At 38.7% G+C, this 18530-nt stretch overlaps 2 protein-coding genes across 2 annotated transcripts; one reads left to right on the top strand and one right to left on the bottom strand.

The window, feature by feature from the left end:
* Positions 1–1759: 1759 nt before the first annotated feature.
* Positions 1760–12162, top strand: bcas2 (BCAS2 pre-mRNA processing factor). Its single transcript, XM_073470302.1, has 7 exons — positions 1760–1932; positions 5487–5579; positions 5673–5743; positions 10542–10703; positions 10795–10845; positions 10930–11010; positions 11111–12162. Exons 1-7 carry the CDS (start codon positions 1840–1842, stop codon positions 11235–11237), a joined length of 678 nt encoding a protein of 225 aa, XP_073326403.1. The 5' UTR covers positions 1760–1839; the 3' UTR covers positions 11238–12162.
* Positions 12163–12865: 703 nt separating this feature from the next.
* On the bottom strand, positions 12866–18491 carry otud3 (OTU deubiquitinase 3). Its single transcript, XM_073471016.1, has 8 exons — positions 18387–18491; positions 17094–17397; positions 16288–16436; positions 14853–14965; positions 14613–14735; positions 14187–14319; positions 13757–13944; positions 12866–13563 (listed from the first exon to the last, which is right to left on the bottom strand). The coding sequence occupies exons 2-8, from the start codon at positions 17297–17299 to the stop codon at positions 13399–13401; spliced, it is 1077 nt and encodes a 358-aa protein (XP_073327117.1). The 5' UTR covers positions 17300–17397; positions 18387–18491; the 3' UTR covers positions 12866–13398.
* Between the last annotated feature and the right edge of the window lie 39 nt (positions 18492–18530).

The raw sequence follows: 18530 nt of genomic DNA, 5'->3' as shown, positions 1-18530 counted from the left end.
TATCTATCTATCTATCTATCTATCATAAATACTATAGACCTACATGTTGTGGTGAACAATATAAATTCATCAATTTGTAAAAATAGCATTATATCAGAATCAGAATCAGAAATACTTTATTATCCCCGGGGGGAAATTGTTTATTATAGATAGATATTTGGAAAATTGGAAAACATTTTTTCACTGTATTGATAATGCTTCATCACATTGGTATGAATGTATAAACTTTCATTATACTATATAGTGTAGCAATTTACTGTATAGTGTTACTGTGTACTGTATATTGTATAGTCTATAATTTATGAAATTTATACTTGGTCATGGTCATGCCAATAAAGAAAATGCACAATTCTGTTAAAATATAAAAATACATTGCTTCTACGACTCTTTGTCCCTTCCCGACATCACAAGGACAGAAGGAGAGAGAGGGAGGGAGGGTTGTGTGCGTAGTCAGCACAGCTGGCCTGCATCTGGGCTCATTTTTTTGTCATCAAGTACATCACCTGCTATTAACTTACCCCATTTAAATGTAGTTTGGAAATCAAAACTAGTTTAGTACAAAATTAGAGCATGTATGAATACATCTGCACATCAGCTAAAACAGCTTTGTAGTTTCAATTTTTGGCAGACTTTTCTGTCAGTTGTGTGAGTTGTAATGGAATTAGTGGCAGAAAAAGAGTACAGCTGAGCCCAGTTAAAGAGACTGCTGACAGCGAAAAAAAAACATTGCAGCCAACCAGAGCAACATTAATTAGCATAATGAAAGCTGACTGGTTGAGGAGCTTACAGGCTGGAGTGAATATTGGCCTTGTCCTAAATGGTACCTGGCACTGTGGTTCTTTGCAGACTCTGCTCTTTTATTAGTGATGTCAACAATGGTGTGGTGAGGTGCATGAGTACTCAAGGATGCATGGGTTTAAAAGGAGTCTTGTGATGTCCTTGACAAAATGTCAAGGGGTTGTTTCCTCTCCTCAGATTAATTTGTTATTTTTAGTACATCTCCAATAGTTGCCCTGAAAAGAATGACTGTCAATAGTTATGTGTGCTTCTGCAAGAATACATTATGAAGAGGATGCTTGAGAAGGAAATGGCACTCATGTGGCTCATTCTTGCATGACTAACTGACAACTTGTTTGTATGTAACAGATCTATCTTTCCTTTCAAATTTGCCCTAGGAACACAATTTTAATTTATAAGGGGACATTATCACTGTCTAAAAGTAAGGTGTAAGCCCACTACTATTGAAACTGATGCTGGTACATAGCTAAGCAGCCCAAATCAAAATTCTCAAACGCAACTGAATATATTGAAAATATCCATCCACTAACCAAACAAAGTAGGGCAGATCAGTCTTCTCTTCATGTTTAAATGTCACAGTATTGAGAGTTGTAAGCATAGGTGATGTAATATATCTATGTGTCTAGTGGATCACAGTATCCATTCCTGTAAAGCTGGACCTAACTGAGAAAAACATGTTGCACGTGCGGATCTAAAAAATAAATTATTTGTATTTATTGTACAATAAAATACACTGTTTTTAAAACTTAGATTTGTATAAGTCTATAAGAAAAATGTAAAACAATACAAAGCAAAAACCTTTACCAGTCTAATAACATTCTTATTTGGGTATTTTATGTTAACATCCTTACTCTACTGTTTGGTGTCATTACGCTGCAGTTGCACTCCACTCCACAAGGTGTCGCCAACAAAAACTCACGGCTGTGGTAGGCTTTTATTTTGAAGGTCGACACCGGAAACTACGATTTTAGTTAGCTGGAAGATTTTTTTATCGGAGGGAGACATAATTCAAACTAATTCGACAATATAGACTGGTTAAAAATGGCTGGAACGGCTTCAGTAGCTGGTGAAGTGTTTGTCGACGCCTTGCCATATTTTGACCAAGGTTACGATGCAGCGGGTGTCAGAGAAGCGGTGAGTAAACTTTATGAGAGAATATGCTAACCGCAGCGTGTTAGCTAACAGCTAAGCATGCTTTACCTAATGTTTGATGATGAAGACACCGTGAAGATTTAGTTATTGTGATGAGACGCTTGGAAATTAAGAACTTAACATTTATTTTGCCAACAATTAGTTATACTAACATTTAGCAGGCTCATTTGTTCAGGGAATTATTTAGCCGACGCTTGGTAATGCACTTCAGCTCATAACTTCCTGCGAACAGACACAGGAAATTTAATATAATAAGTTTTTCAATGCCTTTTAATAGCAGGAATGGCTTGTGGTCCAAAAAACGATAATTTTGACTGGAAAATGCTGTCTTAATGTCCTCTGTGCTTCTCTCAATGTACACCAGCGTTATATTACCACAGTACAACAATGAGACAACACAGTACAATACAAAGTAATATTAATGATGGCTCTGTTGAATTCAAATGCAAGTACATTGCATTCACCAAAGAGAGGAAGAAGTTTAGCTCTTATCTCTTAATTGTGACTTTTGCATTGTATGATGAGCTCTGCATCTTGCTCCCGTGCAGCTTGAATAAACTTACTCCAGGTTGCTTTGGACTAAAGTGGCTGCCAAATGAATGTAATGTGTCTTCAAAATAAGACAGTTGGGGCCCAAGTTAAAGCAACATTATGTAGAAATTGGCATTTTGTGAAATTCGGAGCCGCCTACAGTTTCTGAGTGTAACACCAATGTCATAAATACAAATCCCAGGTCTGTAATAATTAAAACTACAAACAAAACTCATGACGCTAAAAGTGTTGTGTTGAAAACTTGTATCTTGAAGTAAACATGTATGTAACGCTGTGATCCTACCATATTACAAGACACTGTACCGTCAAAATGACAGCTGTTATTTTAAGGTCAAAAAGTGACATAATGTTGCTTTAACTTGCTGCCAACCCTTGTCAGAAACATTCAAACACCATGAACTGTTCATAAAATAAATACTCCTGTCCTCCATAAAGGTGGAAATACAGGTTAATAGTGAAACAGACCATTATTAGTGTCACAATGGTTCAGACTGAAATTGAAATGGGAACCATTTTTACCACATCTCATAATTCTGAGATCCGTGTTTCATCATGGTGATAAAACTATTTAATTATTACAAAATTAGGATCTCATGATTATAAGATATGGAGCTCTCATTGCAAGATTGAAAGTAATGCGCTTTTTGTTCAATAGACCCTTTTCACAGACATTTTGACTTGTCAAAGCAGGAAAAACACAAGTGGAATTTATAACTGTAATGATGGCTGCATTTCGCTTAAGTTAGATAGTTCCAGGGTCCTGGTATTGTGCATGCTCACTCAGTGAACGTTATTGGTCAAACTTGTGCTTTTCCTGCTTTGACAACCCAAAATGTCTGCCAGGAAAAGGGTCTATAAAAGTTCCTAGTAACCTGTGTCACAGACAGCTTGACAGCCCAGAGCCTTGGGAACACCTAAATAAAGTGCAGCCATCATTAATGTTGTTAATTCCACCCAATGTCCTGCTATGTCATGTCAAAACGTCTTCTCGTCCATTGTGGCACCTTAGTCGAAACTTCAGACCACATGAAAATCCATTAAAGTTAAAGAACAAGACCTTTTACTAAGTGCTCAGTTGTCCATCATCACACTTAAAGTCGACTAGTTTAACTCCTCTTAATGATGTGTGCTTTATACAAACATTTTCTTAGAGCAAATATTTTGACATTTCATGGTAGAAATGGCACAGGTGTGACTAGTGAACACTAGTAATGACTTTGTTCCATTGAGATACATGTTAGCCACACTTGGTCTGTCAGCATTTACAAAACTCAATGGCTGACACCTTTTGTCAGTGTTTCAAGCTACACCTGTGTTTGACAACAGCAGGCAGGTGAGGCTGATGTGGTGGGTAAAATGAATGTGGTTAATATTAATATGTCACTATTACCCCTTTGAATGATTTGCAGTTGTGCTGGTACACATAGTTATGCTATTGTATACATTATTTCAGTCACATTGACACAATTCAAATTCACTTCCATTAGCTCCCTACAGACTGGATACCTCCAACAGACTTCACAACCAGAATGAGTCAAAGAAAAGTTATCTCTACAGTGCTGATATGAACACAGAAATGTAGAGTACGGGTCAGATGTTATTGCATCACACATTCCAAAAAACATTTTTTCAGAACTGACCATTGATTTGATGAACCACAATATGCTGCTATTTGACTACCAATTAAAAACAAGTTCACTGTGACGCACATGAAGCTCCCTCTTTGTGCAGTTCAGCTTGTCACCACTGTCTTTGCCTCCGATGAACAATTGTTCATTTAGAGGTTAATGACTTGGCTCACACCTGACTCCTCCAATAGATGTCTCAAGGCAGCAGCAGCATTAAAGATCTTCAGTGAAGGCAGCTTACAGTTGTCAAGAGAATTACAAAAAAGAAACATGATTAACTGTTTATTACAGCATTATGCCTTAGCTGGTAGGCCTGAAAACTTAAATCTTTGTCTGAGGTACAACAAAAATGCAAAAAAAAAAAATGTGTTTGGACCACTTATGTCCTTGTAGATCAATTTGGAAAAACAATGAGAGTGAAAACATTTCTTTTTTATACTCTTTTGTTACATTTCTCTATTTTTGCTTCAGGGAAATATAAACTAATATCATTACTTGTCTTAGTCAGGTATAAGAATTTTTGTGTACTAAACGAAACGTTCATTTCCGTTTAAAGAAGACATGAAACTACTGATCATGTTGGGTCTGAATTCAACTTGATACTTGCTGTAATAGCCAGTCCAAAAATCACCACTACCAATGGATTTTAAAACCATTACAGAGGCTGAGAGTGGCTATGCTTGCTATTGTTTTTTTGATCTAGTTATCCTGAGATAACAAACCTCATTTTCTCACAATAACAGGTTCATATATCTTCTCTACCCGAGAACACAAAAGGCTTATTTGTCGAGATGAGTTGTGACAGTCAGCATTTTCATGTGTCAATATTAGGAAGCTGAATGAAAAAGCGCAAACAAGGTGTGATCAAACATTGATCTTGATAGGCTGACTAGACCCAACGTCATGTTGGGTTAGTATCTTGGGAGAGCTGTGGTTATATTAAACGGTATGTGCTGTATTGATTTGTCCTGCATGGGCAATTTCTGCCTGTGATTACTGCGTCCTTGATTATTGTGTTGATCAATAATGAATCCTCCTTGATCGAGCTTTTAACTTAAATCAGTTACTACAGTTGTCAAGAGGCCATCTATGTGTGCTGGCATGGCACCACTGATCGCTGATTAACACAAATGGGAGGAATTGACCTGTTTTCTCATTAGAATGGGGTGATTAACTCGTGATCTAGAGATCACAAAGCTTGTTTTCTTGAGATAACTAAATACTTTACTTTTATAATTTACTTGTGATCAAGATAACTGTGTTAAAAAAATAACTGCAAGTACGGCCGTTCTCAGCTAATTTCTTGGTTGCAGCATTGTTTTTTGTGTAAAAACTGAATTATCTTTTGGCCTCCAGGCTGCAGCGTTGGTGGAGGAGGAGACCAGAAGATACCGACCCACCAAGAACTACCTGAGCTACCTGCCCACACCGGACTTCGCTACCTTTGAGGTGACTTAATCCCTCACACCTCTGAAACCTTCTTCACAGTTTCACCCAGTGTGACAGAGATAACAGCATTTCTTATTTCTTATCACCCTTTAGACGGAAATTATGAGGAACGAATTTGAGCGGTTGGCAGCCCGGCAGCCCATGGACCTCCTGAGCATGAAGAGGTAAACTTACAAACTGCACCAGCCTGTGTTTATATGTAGAGCAGCAGAACACCTCACTGACCTGCAGGCCTCTGTGGGCACCTAAATACATACACAGCTACAGAGAGTCATGCATATTGTAGTTTAGCTAAAAGTTGTGGTTTGTCCTCATTTGACAAAACTCATTACGTCATAACAATGTTATGTGTTGTATGTTGAAGTGAACATGTTTGTAACGTTGTGATCTGAAATGGTGTCGCATTAAAATAATCCCCTGATTAGATTAATGAAATGGCCGGTAAAACGTTTCTTAACCACAGCTAAAACCTCCCTAAACAATCTACACGCAAGTTGATCCACTACTTGCTTATTCGGGAACTTTCAGCCTGGCTCTCTAATCACCAAATTGTCATTGTAAGACTTATTTCATGATATATTTATGTTACTATGTGAAACTATCCGGTTAATATCGAAATATGTGTGCAATAGGTGCTGCGAGACTTATCGTACCTCAGAGTGACCTTATGCAAGATCAACTCTGAGGCATTTTTCTTTTCTAGAAGTTCCTTTTATTGCTTGAAAGCAAGAGTCTCACACATCAGCAGCGCATAGATGTTTACTGGAGAGAGGCAGTCTCTCTCAGTCGTTTGTAGTTGTAAAAATCACAAGGTTACATCTGGACCACTTAGAATAACACTCCCATGATCTCCACTTTCTCCACAGGTTAACATAAATTTAATATGTACGTACATCCCATAGTTTATGTTTCATATATCAACCATTCTCAGAACACACATTTCCAGGAGGGGTTACACAGAAAGGTCACAAAAAACCTCTTCAGGATGAACTCCTTGGACAAGAGTCTGTTTTATCTATGTTAGGTTTTTCAAACCTCTATCACATACGCTCTGAAACCATATACTCTGCAATCATAAAACTGTCACATGACATAAACCATGGGAGGCCCATAGACACAATGTTTTCACTCTTAACACAAGAATAACATCAAAATAACAAAGGGACATTTTGGAATTTCCCTTACAAAAACCAAATGAGTGTCAGTCATGAACTCAAGTTCTCAACCACAACAATACATCACATTGCTTCGTCAGTGCCAAATCACGACATTCATATCACAGTTTTAGCTTTCAGACACTTCAATTCTTAATCAACTTTAAATCATCATACAGGATTTAGCTTTAACAAATTTCAAATCTTTTGATTTAACAAAAAATGTAGTAATCTACAGTCAGCCTTTCACAGGGAGTAAGAGCTCTTACCTAGACGCTCTGGTCAGTCGGCCTTTGAGAGAGGAGCCAAGAAAGGAATTTAAGTTAGAATGTGCAAAATACAACCCAGTTTTATTAAAACTTTTTTGGTCTTTAATTCAGGAAAATAAAAGGGTACAAAAGGAACAAAGTCAAAAATGAATAAAATCGATCAGAAGAGCCTCACAAGAGCCAAGTCAGAGCCAGAGGCAAAGACCCACGACGAAGCATTCCTCCCCTCCAGGGAGAGTCAGACAGTGTCCGCCGTTTACTGATGCCGATTATGTAATTATGCCATTTAGAGCGAAAAACGTAACTTTGTCACTTTCCGACGATGTATGGTGGGTCAGGATCTCAATCATAACACATTAAAACAGCATCCATATGATTATAAACAGTCGGCAGTTACATGTTTGGATTAACAGGTGGACACCAGGGAAACACCTTGAAAAAACCACACAGATCTCAACATCATGACGTGTACCGTCACACCTCTTTTGGATCTGCAGTGCCGGCGTCCTGTATGAATTGACACACAGGTGCGGCTCTACGCCGGCGCTGCTTGGTTCAGTGTGAACAAACAAAGGCGGAGAAATGGCGAGCCTTTGCTGTGCCGATAATGCGGAGTCTCTGTGTGAAAAGGGCTAGAGATTTTGAAAACTGTTAAAAGGTTTTAAAAAAGTTACATAATGTTGCTTTAGAATACATTATTCAGTGAGGTTCTACAGTATTTTCAGTGTAGATATATTTGAAGGTATTCAAGGTTATGACCTGCGAATAGCTCAGAGTCAGTAAGTCAAAATTACTGTTTTGAAAAGAAAACCTGAACAGTATTGACCCAATTAGGGAAGTTACGAAATCCAACTAGAAATTTGTGCTGCAGCTAAGGAAACCGCAGTGTGTTGCAAGTGTCAAGACTGAGACACCCAGCAATCCTGTAATGTCACATGAATAAGCTGAATTAAAACAGCAGTAATGATTATTTTCTCAATCGAATAATCTACAGATCACTTTCTCAATTTATCATTTGGTTTATATAAGTGCCCGTGGGGACGTCTTCAAATGTCTTGTTATCCAAACAATTTTTCCAAAACCCAAAGGTATTCAGTTTACTTTAATAGCAGAGTTAAAACCAGAAAATATTCATATATTAACAGAAGGTGGAGACAGTGAATTTTGGTAATTGTTCCTAAAAAACACACTTTGATTCACACCTGATTAATCAACTTATTATTTCACCTCTAAGCTAAGTGTCTACGTGTGCGTAGAGGTGATCGAAATGTTGAAACGTCAACTCACAAAGTGCTTCCTGCTATTAAAAGGAAGTGTGTGTGTTACTCATCACTTTCAGTGTTTGCAGGTGATTTCCTGCCATGGCTTTTCATTTTTTAATGCCTCCACGGTGCCATTATGTTTTCGGGTTGTCCGTCCAGGAAATTCTTAAGAACGCAATATCTCAAGAGCGCTTTGAGGAAATTTCTTCAAACTTTGCACAAATGTCCACTCAGAGATGAACTGATTAGGTTTTGAAGGTCAAAAGTCAAAGGTCACAGCGACCTCCTGCCTCATGAACTGATATCTCAAGAACGCCTAGAGGGATTTTCGTCAAATTTGGCACAAACCCACACATGGACTCAAGGATGAACTGATTAGATTTTGGAGGTCAAAGGTCACTGCAACCTCACGATTCGTGAACGCGACATCTCAAGAATGCCTTGTGGGAATTTCTTCAAATTTGGTACATAGGTCCACTTGGACTCTTGGAGGAATAAACTGATTAGAGTTTGCAGGTTGGAAAAGCAAAGGTTGAATCTTTTATGATAGAGAAGTTGCAGTGGGTGAAGGGTGTGACCTGGCTGTTACCACATTACTTCACTTGCATCTCTAACTTCATCCTCAAAATAATGGATCACTGCAGCAAAATACAAGACTGAATTTCCAACTTTAACTTTTGACACCACCTCATCCATCAATTAATCAATCAATCAATCAATCGAAGCTTTATTGTCATTCAGCTGTACCTACAAAAGTAGTGCAGCAAAAATGAGATTGTGTTTCTCCAGGATCCCATAACACGAACGCAATAAATACACACAATATATTACTATAATAATTTAAAACTAAAACTATGACTAACATTTATCACACATCTAACAATAAATTAGTACATTTACCTTACGCATATAGAAACACTCAATTTAATTACAGTTTTGGTTTATATTTACTTATATTTCAAACAGACGTTTGCTTCCTAAATAACTACCAGTACGATAAAACTGACTCAATATATGCATTTGGTGTTCAAACAATAAAGCAATTACCGATTTGCATGAATTACAACACAAATAACTTCAATCATATGTCAATAATTGTTCATATATCATGTTTATAATTTATTCTGACTTTAATCTTCTGCTGTATTCCAACAAACACCCTGTCTACACAATCAAGACTACAAAACAAAGCTCAGTGATACACTGATGGAAAATCAGGAATTCGACTTAGAAACAACAGCCTGGCCTCTCCATCCCCAAACAGGGCTCTTGTGTTATAAATTCAGTCAAATGTTTTGCTGATATGCACCCAACTACTTACATATATATAACTCAGAACTCTTTACTTCCTCTCCCAAAATACCAAAGAAAACAAGAAGAATTCCTATTCCTATAAAAAGCCTTTCCTAGCAACCTAATTGTTTTTTGCCAATATTCATCTTCACCTAACGATACCATCAATCACCTTTTTTAACTAAGTTTTGCCCAACTAAAAACCCAGTTATGCAGGATTCACATGACTGACATGCTATTTTGCTCTTTGCTATATTTATTTGACCATTTGTCTTATTTAATTTTATTACCAACACTAACATGTTTCACTGTTTCCTATATTCCTATTTATTTGATACCTATTTAATGCATCAATTTGACCCCTATACACTTAACTAGCTCTGTAATTCAAAGTTTATTACAAAACATGCATCTAAACCGCTAAAAAAATAAGCTTTCTACCAATCACACTACCACAAAAACCACACCAGCCCTTCCTCTTTTTTTCTACTTTGTATTTATACCCCAAAATTCATACCTTCCATAGTTTGGAGGTTAAACATCTCTACATTCTTTTATATAGCACTACATGTGAAATTCATGTGTTATAGATATATGAAGACAAACCAAACACCCTGGGGAAAAAAGACATCAACAACAAAATGGCAAAACCAAACAGAATGGGGAGAAAAACCTAAACAAATACATTTTTTAAAAAGGCAGATGAACATGGTGGTTTTCTATATTTTTAGCTCTTTATGTCTTTATATTTTACATGGCTGATATCCATGGTGACCATATATTTCAAACACATTTTGGAAAGTGCTCATAAAACTGAAACACTGACATTGTACAGAATTTATGATGAATACAAAGTTAGTCGCAGCTGCAGTTGTAACCCGTTTCTCTTGTAAAATGATTGCTGGGGTCTATTTCTGACTATTTTTTATTTTTATTCTGTTGAAAATATTGATCATATCATCTTGAACCTTTTTCCCTGTGGAGATATGAGCTGCCAGCGCCCTCGTCGGGACAGAAGAATGACATCACAGCGTGGCAGGAGTGCGTGAACAACTCGATGGCCCAGCTCGAGCACCAGGCAGTCCGCATTGAGAACCTGGAGCTCATGTCGCAGTATGGAACCAACGCATGGAAAGTCTACAACGAGTATGTGACCATCAGCAGCCACCTCTCTCTTCTGCTCACTGCATTATAAGTGTAAAGACTGCTAAAATGTTGTCTTGTCTTCCTCCTTCAGTAACCTGGCCTTCATGATTGAGATGGCTCAAAAAGAACTTCAGAAATTCAGGTGAGCGATGGTACATTCGTGCTGTATGAAAGAGTTGTCAAACCAGTTTTCAGATGTTTACCACTCATTTATTTTGTTACCTAGGAAGCAAATTCAAGATTTAAACTGGCAGCGCAAGAACGATCAGCTGGCAGGAGGAGCCAAACTGCGAGAGCTGGAGTCAAAGTATGTTGTTTGAAGATTTTACGTGTTTATATCACTGCGCACTGGGAATATGTAGGTTAGATCTTCCTGTGTTGTAACATCTGTATCCGTCTCTGAACAGCTGGGTGTCTCTGGTCAGTAAGAACTATGAGATCGAGCGGGCCATCGTCCAGCTGGAGAATGAAATAACTCAGCTCAGACAACAGCAGGGGGACGAGAACAAGGAGAACATCCGGCAGGACTTCTAGAGCGCAGCAGCTGTCACCCTCATATCACTGATCTACAAACTGAGATGTCATCTTGTTTGACTGAGCTAACAAGCAACATGAGGAAGGAAAGATGCCTGTGTGGAGGAGATTTAATGTGCAACTGCGTATGCTCTGCATCATCAAATTACTTTGACATTCAGAATGAGTTGCCCTGAAACCTCAGTAAGAACACACATTTCTACAGATTTCACGCCTCTTATTCTGCTGTAAAAACTGGAGGAATAACATATAAAGCAGGTTTTTTTTACTGTACAGATGTTTAAAGCGAGATTATGTACAGTTTACAATAAAACAGTTTCATCTTCTTACAAATGGATAGTTGAATTCATAAGCGATAGGACATCTTTGCTTAGTTCAATACACTGATAGGTTTCGTTGATACAGCCTCACTTGGTCTGGTGTGACCAGTAGCCAATGCTAGCTAATGTTAGCCAAATTAAGATTTCGGTAGGTACTGTTTACCTGACATTACTGAATCAGTGTGCTGGCTTAAAGATTATTTTCTTCTTGTGCTTTTGTTAAAGGTGCTTTTTTAAGAAAAGTTGATTTTTGAGTCTCATTCCTAACTCGTCAAAAACTGATGCTTTGGGATGGTTGCAGACCCGTCCTACAATCCCGAAGCATCAGTTGTTCAACTTTTCATACAAGTGGCACCTTTTTAAGTATTTAACATTATTCCATTAATGCTGCAAGAACCAGCAAAAGTGACACAATCTCGCTTTAAAATGTAATTCATACCAGCATGTAGGTTTCACATTTTGAGTCTGCCTACCAACAAAGGGTGTGTTTATAATTAAGTGTACATAGTTTGTCAAGGACAAAGTTATCTCTGTGAGTCCTGCCTTGACTTCTGTTCATGTCATTTTTTTATGCTGTTTGAATAAAATGAACATTTCTGATATAACCTTGTGTTAATTGGATTTTTTCCATATCAGACATGTTTATTCTAAACACTTTAGTCAGTTCTGCTTATGCAAATCTCTTGAATTGCATATGTTGCATATTTATAAGGACTTCTGTTTGATATTTGAAATCTGTGTAGCTTTATTCTGTTCAGTTCTTATATTTTATATATTTATTTGGAGCTCAGTATACTCTACCTTCCCAATATGACGAATAGGCAGCCTCAGAGTCAAACGCGCTCGACTCATTTCTCTTTCCTAGTTCTCATTTTCTGCTGCAGGCACATTCAACTAAGTTTGTCAGAAATCACAGCTGTATTCTCAGGTGGACATGCTGTAACCCCATTTGACAAATTACCAACAAGCCATTAACTGAAATCCCAATAACCTGTTAGTTATGTTTAAAGGTTAACTGCTGGAGCTTCACCTGAGTGGCTTTGACATAAAGGGGAAGAATATTCCAAGAAATAATTTTGACAAAGGGATAACCATATTTGTTTTGTATGGTCTTGTGCTAAAATGTGTCTGTTTTATTGTCCAATTTGTGGCATTAGATCATTTTTATTTACACCAAAGGAAATAAATGGCTTAATATCTTTTAACACTATCAGTGATGAAAATGTCTAACACATCTCTAATTTGAAAATGTGTCACAAACACATGTCCCCCTGGATAATATGTCATATATCATCTGATGCACACAAAAACAGAAAATTATCATTTATTATTATTTATTGCCACATTCCTTACACAGTGTGCATAACAATCATTCATCCACCACTCTTCATTTCCCCCGTCGGTCAGATCGAACAAACAGAATGCTCTGAACAGCCGAATCCATACAAACTCAATCTGTGGCGTTTTAAAAAGCCCAGCTGCATGAGATTATCTGCATGGTTGTCATGAAAAGCCAGATGTCCAGCATAGAAAGGGGCTAAGGTAGCGTGGTAGGTAGACCAGATTGGAGGAGTTTCTATATACACCTACCAGGGATTGAACTAAAATGAAACCCAGCTAAAACACTGAAAGTCATGCTCTTTCACTCTCTCATCTTTTACAACTTTCACACATCTCACACACTCGAGTTTGCAGGCACCGTTATACCGTTCGAAGAGTTCTCTTGAGGAAAAGTCATCCGCTGTGACTGAATCAAATCTGACTATGTGCAAAACTTTTGTGAACAGCATCAGCCACCGGTAGCTAGAGAAGCAGAGGGTTATTTTGGCTCATGCTCCAGTCTATATACTGAGAGTGTTGAGAGCTGGTACTAGAGTAACAGCCTCTGGCAGGTTCTGGTTCTGGTCCTGACTCCCTTTACTCTGGAGAAACTTCTGCCGATGCCTCTCCTCCTGACGCTTCTTCTTCTCTTGCCGCTGCTGCTCTTTCCTCTGCTTGGTAGATACCTGGGAATAACGGAAACAAAAAGCAAGGTCCTTAATCTCAATTTGACTGAAGTCTGTTTTGACCTCAAATATTTTTTTCCCTACATAAAGAGTAAAAATGCTGCAGTCAGTCTACAAATAATAGTATAAAGACTGGCCATGTTATGAGGGAGGAAAAGGTTCAAAAGAAACAGACTGTAGAAAGTGACTCTACCTTTGGTTTTTGTACATTGCTGCCCTCCACTGGCTGTTTCTGCTCACTGCAGTCAGTGGCTGCAGCTCTGCAGGTTGAGCAGGATCCTGAGGAACACTGGCCCTGGCAGGACTGGCCCAGCATGGAGCCGACAAGCCATTCAGCATTGATGGTTGCCGCGCTCAGCTGGAGCAGGTTCTCCTCATCACCTGAGGAAGTAAACACACACATAAACACATGAAATGACCAGTCAGTGTGACGTGATCATTACTGTTTATGTCGAACAGTCTACTTAATTACAGGCTGACGTGTTCATGAGATTTTTGGAAATTTTAGCTGAATAGACAAGCTTGAATGCCTGATGGTTGTGAAGTCTGTAATAAAGTTGATTCTCTTTTGCCCTGACGGACTAATTCTTCCAGCAGCTAATGAGTCAAGTGTGACTTCTGACCCTGGATTCCTCGGTTCTTGATGGAGCTCAGGATCACGTTGTCCTCCTCTGAGGCTGTGGGAGAAGGGTTTTTCTGTCTGTCTCGCTGACCGTCACCAAACTCACGCTGCTGGCCTCGTGAGTTCTGTAGATTCTGGGAACAGTAATAGAGAGAAAATATCAGTAAAGGGGTTACCATATTTGTTTTGTATGTGAAACCTCAGCCTCTTGCTAAAATGTGTCTGTGTTCAGTAAAGGGTACTTTGAAATCAGAATCGGTCATCAATGTAATCGCACAAGAACAGATACATGGATAAGAACATGGCGACAAAAGCTGGTATTTAAAGAGGTAGGCTGAAATTAACTAAATCATCCCAGCTACTTTAAGCATTTGAGGGATAACTGTTCCTAAATGCTGGTCCATTATATACTATAAAGTCAACGTACCTCTATGCGGAGCTGGGCAGGACTCTCAGAGTTGTCTCCAGTCCGCCTCACACTGTCATAATGATCCCCGTAGCGGTAGGCGATGTGCAGCTCTCTGCACACCTGCTTCTCGGCACCATTTATCTGCAATGAGAACAGACCATATAAACTGAGTGGTGTGCCACAAGGAGGGATAAATTCCACATAATAATAGCATCTTAGATGACATGATGTCATTTGAAAATCTTCCTCTGTCCTTACCTCCCACAGTGGCGTGTTGAGCTGATGGATGACCACTCTCACCTGTTGGCTACGAGCAAAAGCCACGATAGCGTCATTGCCAGCGAACGTACCGGGTTGAGAGAGGTTGGACACTGGGTGGAAAGACGCAAAAACAATAACTCACGAGATAATGTGATGACATGATTTCTCCTTGAGCTTTCTATAGTGTCATCACAAGTATATACATTTTTTCAAGTTTTTAAAGTGATTCTATAAATTGTTAACAAATGTCATTCTAACAAATATATCATTTCAACTAGCTGTTATGAATAAAGTCAAGATAGATGCAACTAGCAGTGATTTCCAATCTTGTCACCTTGTGGCATCTTAAAACAAAGTAAAGTCTGTGTACAACCATTCATCAACAGTTGCATACGTCTACCTGTTGATAATTGTTGAACCAATAAATGACTTTTCTTTTCTTCTTCATTTTCAGAGGCCTGAAAAGGGCAAATTATCCATTAAAGATACAAAAAGTCTGGCAAAAATCCCCACATTATTGCGCCCAAGAGAATTGTTTTTATTGTTTTGGGTTTTTTTTCCAGAAAAGTAAGTAACAGCCCCTCAGATTTTGTCATTCAACTGCATATACGGGGTGCCAATCCAAGACAGGGAAACTTTGGCCCTTTTCACACCCAGACAGTCTGAACCAAGGGTCACATTTTAGTTTCACTGTCTATATTTAGGCTGGTTAGTTTTGGTTTCACACTGCAACAATGCAAGCGCACTAAAGAAGTATACATGACATACATACTATACCCTGTCAGCAACTATATGAGCGGTGTCTCCCTATACTTCCAAGTGATTTGTTTATACACAGGTGTGCGCCTGACGCCCTCAAACAATCATTTTTAGAACAATTGGAATGTGTTTGAATTTTTATAATGACTAATTTTATAGTCATTAGACCAGATGTCAATTAAACATATAGCCTCCTCCTCAACCCATATACTACCTCAGTTCATTTAGCTTTGTTGTTTTTCTGTTTTGAGCGTTCTGGTGACAGTCCTGTTACGAAAGTCAGAACCAAAACATGTTCACACTAAAAACAAACCAAATCATGTTTCAATATAAATGGGCCGAGACCACCTCTTTTCATCAAACCAAGGGTTTGCTGTTTTGTCAAGTGGACGTTTCACACCTGTCATTTTTGGTTTAGATCAAATTGAATAGTCTGACAGCTCAGCTAACGTACAACATCTTTCCCTCCTTTGCAAGCAAAGCTGATGGCCACCAGGGGTCAGTGCATAGTTGCTGGTCAAATTTGTCTCCCATTGAAATCAATGCACTTCCTATGTACACTAGATGACAGAATAGTCAATTGTGAATGAGACATGAATGAGTCTTATCTGATCAGAGTATTTAATTTCATCTGTTGATTTACTCAGTGTCACACACTGGGTCATTTTCTTACAATGCTGTGTGAAAGGCACGTCGTCCTCAACAAACGGCTCAAAGTCTTGTCGATGGGACGTCATATACTGGACCGTCTCCTGCCGAAGCCGGAGGTGACCCCGGGAGTGACCCTCTAACTGGTCTCCCAGAGCTCTGAACAGGCAGTTCCTGCAAGAAGAGAAGACAGTGACTAGTATGTCTACACATGGCTGCCTATGGTTAAACGCCTCGGTTTCAAGGTTCTTGCCACACTGAAGGTTATGTTATGTTCAAATTAGATTAATTAGAATAAGCATTAGCATTAGTTTTCTGGGTGCTGGCCAATAACAATGACTTAAGTCCTGCAAATCAAGCGACTCCCTGACCTTCTGTACAGTAGTTACCATGACTGATAGATGCAAGACTGTATAGTCCATTAATTAAGGTCCCATCTGGATTTTTCATGAAGCTTGAGTGTCGTAAAGACTTTTCCCTTGTTGTTTTCTTATCTTAAATGGCACAGTATTGCTGGTGTTGTCAGCTGAAGAAAGTCAAATTTTGTTTCAACAAAGATGAGGCCTGTCAAATTATAGCTCTCGTGACATTTACCGATAATAAGCAGCAGACATGCAGCTACAAATACCTTGCAGTTTAGTTAACTGTACACTGTCATTGACTGTGAGCTGGGGAGAAGGCATCCTCATGGTAAGAAAGCTGTCTCCAGCTTGAAAATAAGCTTTATGTATATAATAAAATTTACAAGACATGTGTTGCAGTATCAGTGACGGCAGAGGACAACACAGAGTAAGACAAAGCTTGACGCAACAATATTTTTCTGGCTCTTACCCATCTCCGGGGACTTCTCTCAGCCTGAGTCCCAGAGCCTGGAGCTGATTGGAGAAACTGACAAACTCTGCTCCCTCATCGCAATCCTGAGGCCTGTTCTTGCGGTCCTTTACGATGGCCCTGCGTGCTGCCCGCTCATCTCTCTTGCGTTCCAGTTCACTCTTTTTGTTGCTCCGCACAGGTTTGGGCGTCTGTTTTCTTGACATGTTGGCTACAGCCGTTTCTGCGGGCCAACAACACCAAAATATGTCTTCTTATAGTAATGAGCTGGTGCTTGCATCAACCACTGCCACACATCTGGAACCTATTGAAAAAGACGCAGAAACAGAGGTGGGGGGTGGCAAGTTTTCAGATCAGATATGTTACAGGGTATATTGTTTTCTTAGTATCACAACATACAAAGGTTGTCATTTCATTCAGTTAGTCTTCTCTGAAGCAGTAATTTGCAAGAGATATATTGTACATACTACCATAGTCTGTTCTTGATGTAGAAGACATTATGCCAAACTCCATCAGGAAATTTGACACCTTATATGCTGACATCCTTAGACTATTTTACACATATGGAGTGTAGCTAGTAAGCTATGAGCCAGATATTTTGTCTGATTTTCTAGTGCAAATTCCAAGTATAAATAACATAATAAGCAACCATTAGTTCCAGTGTAACCCAAGGCTTGGTTCACATTGCTAACTACCACTCTCTGTTTTGATGAATGCATATTATCTGAGTGACTGGTTAGCCAAGTTAAATATTACAGCTAGCTGATCCCTATTCAGTGAAGTGGTGTTTGGTGCAAATGTTTATCAAATTGAAGACTGCTTCCAACAGTCATGACATGAAATTAATAGTCTTTCGTCGGATTCTTTCACATTTTTGGGATTATGCCCTGTTAGATAAAATGTGACATGGCCGATGTTGAGATAAACTGTTATACTGATTTAATATTCTTCACAACGTTTTACTGAAGCTAGCATTAAATAGCAATTCGTCAAGTTTAATTAAATAGCTAATTCTAGCTAACTACTTGGAAGTACTGATGTAAACTAGTCATTTTGTACTTACCAGTACTATTACTGAGTAACGTTACTATTTAGCTGACACAAACGGAGTATTATCGGCGTCAGGTCAATTAGCTGCTAGCTAACATGAAGTTCGACAGCTAGCTAGCTAGCTAGCATCCAGCGGCTGGGTATTAACCCTCATTACATAACAAATCATATCTTCCCGTTTGTAGCACTCACTACACAATAAACTATTAAAGAACTTGACGCAGATGATATATTGATTCTTACCTTTAACACGTTCCGTTCCAGAAGATATGATTATGTTTCGTTTTATTTTTATTTTTTGGCTCAAAAGAGAAAAGTAGTGATTGTCCGTTTTTGTTTACAACTGAGTTTCCGCATACGTATGTGCGTGTACGTCAAAACGTACGG

This window comes from Pagrus major, chromosome 7 (genome assembly GCF_040436345.1).
Source record: "Pagrus major chromosome 7, Pma_NU_1.0".
Taxonomy (NCBI): Eukaryota; Metazoa; Chordata; class Actinopteri; order Spariformes; family Sparidae; genus Pagrus; species Pagrus major.
The sequence above is the reverse complement of the archived record's forward strand: the minus strand, read 5'-3'. Positions and strand labels throughout refer to the sequence as shown.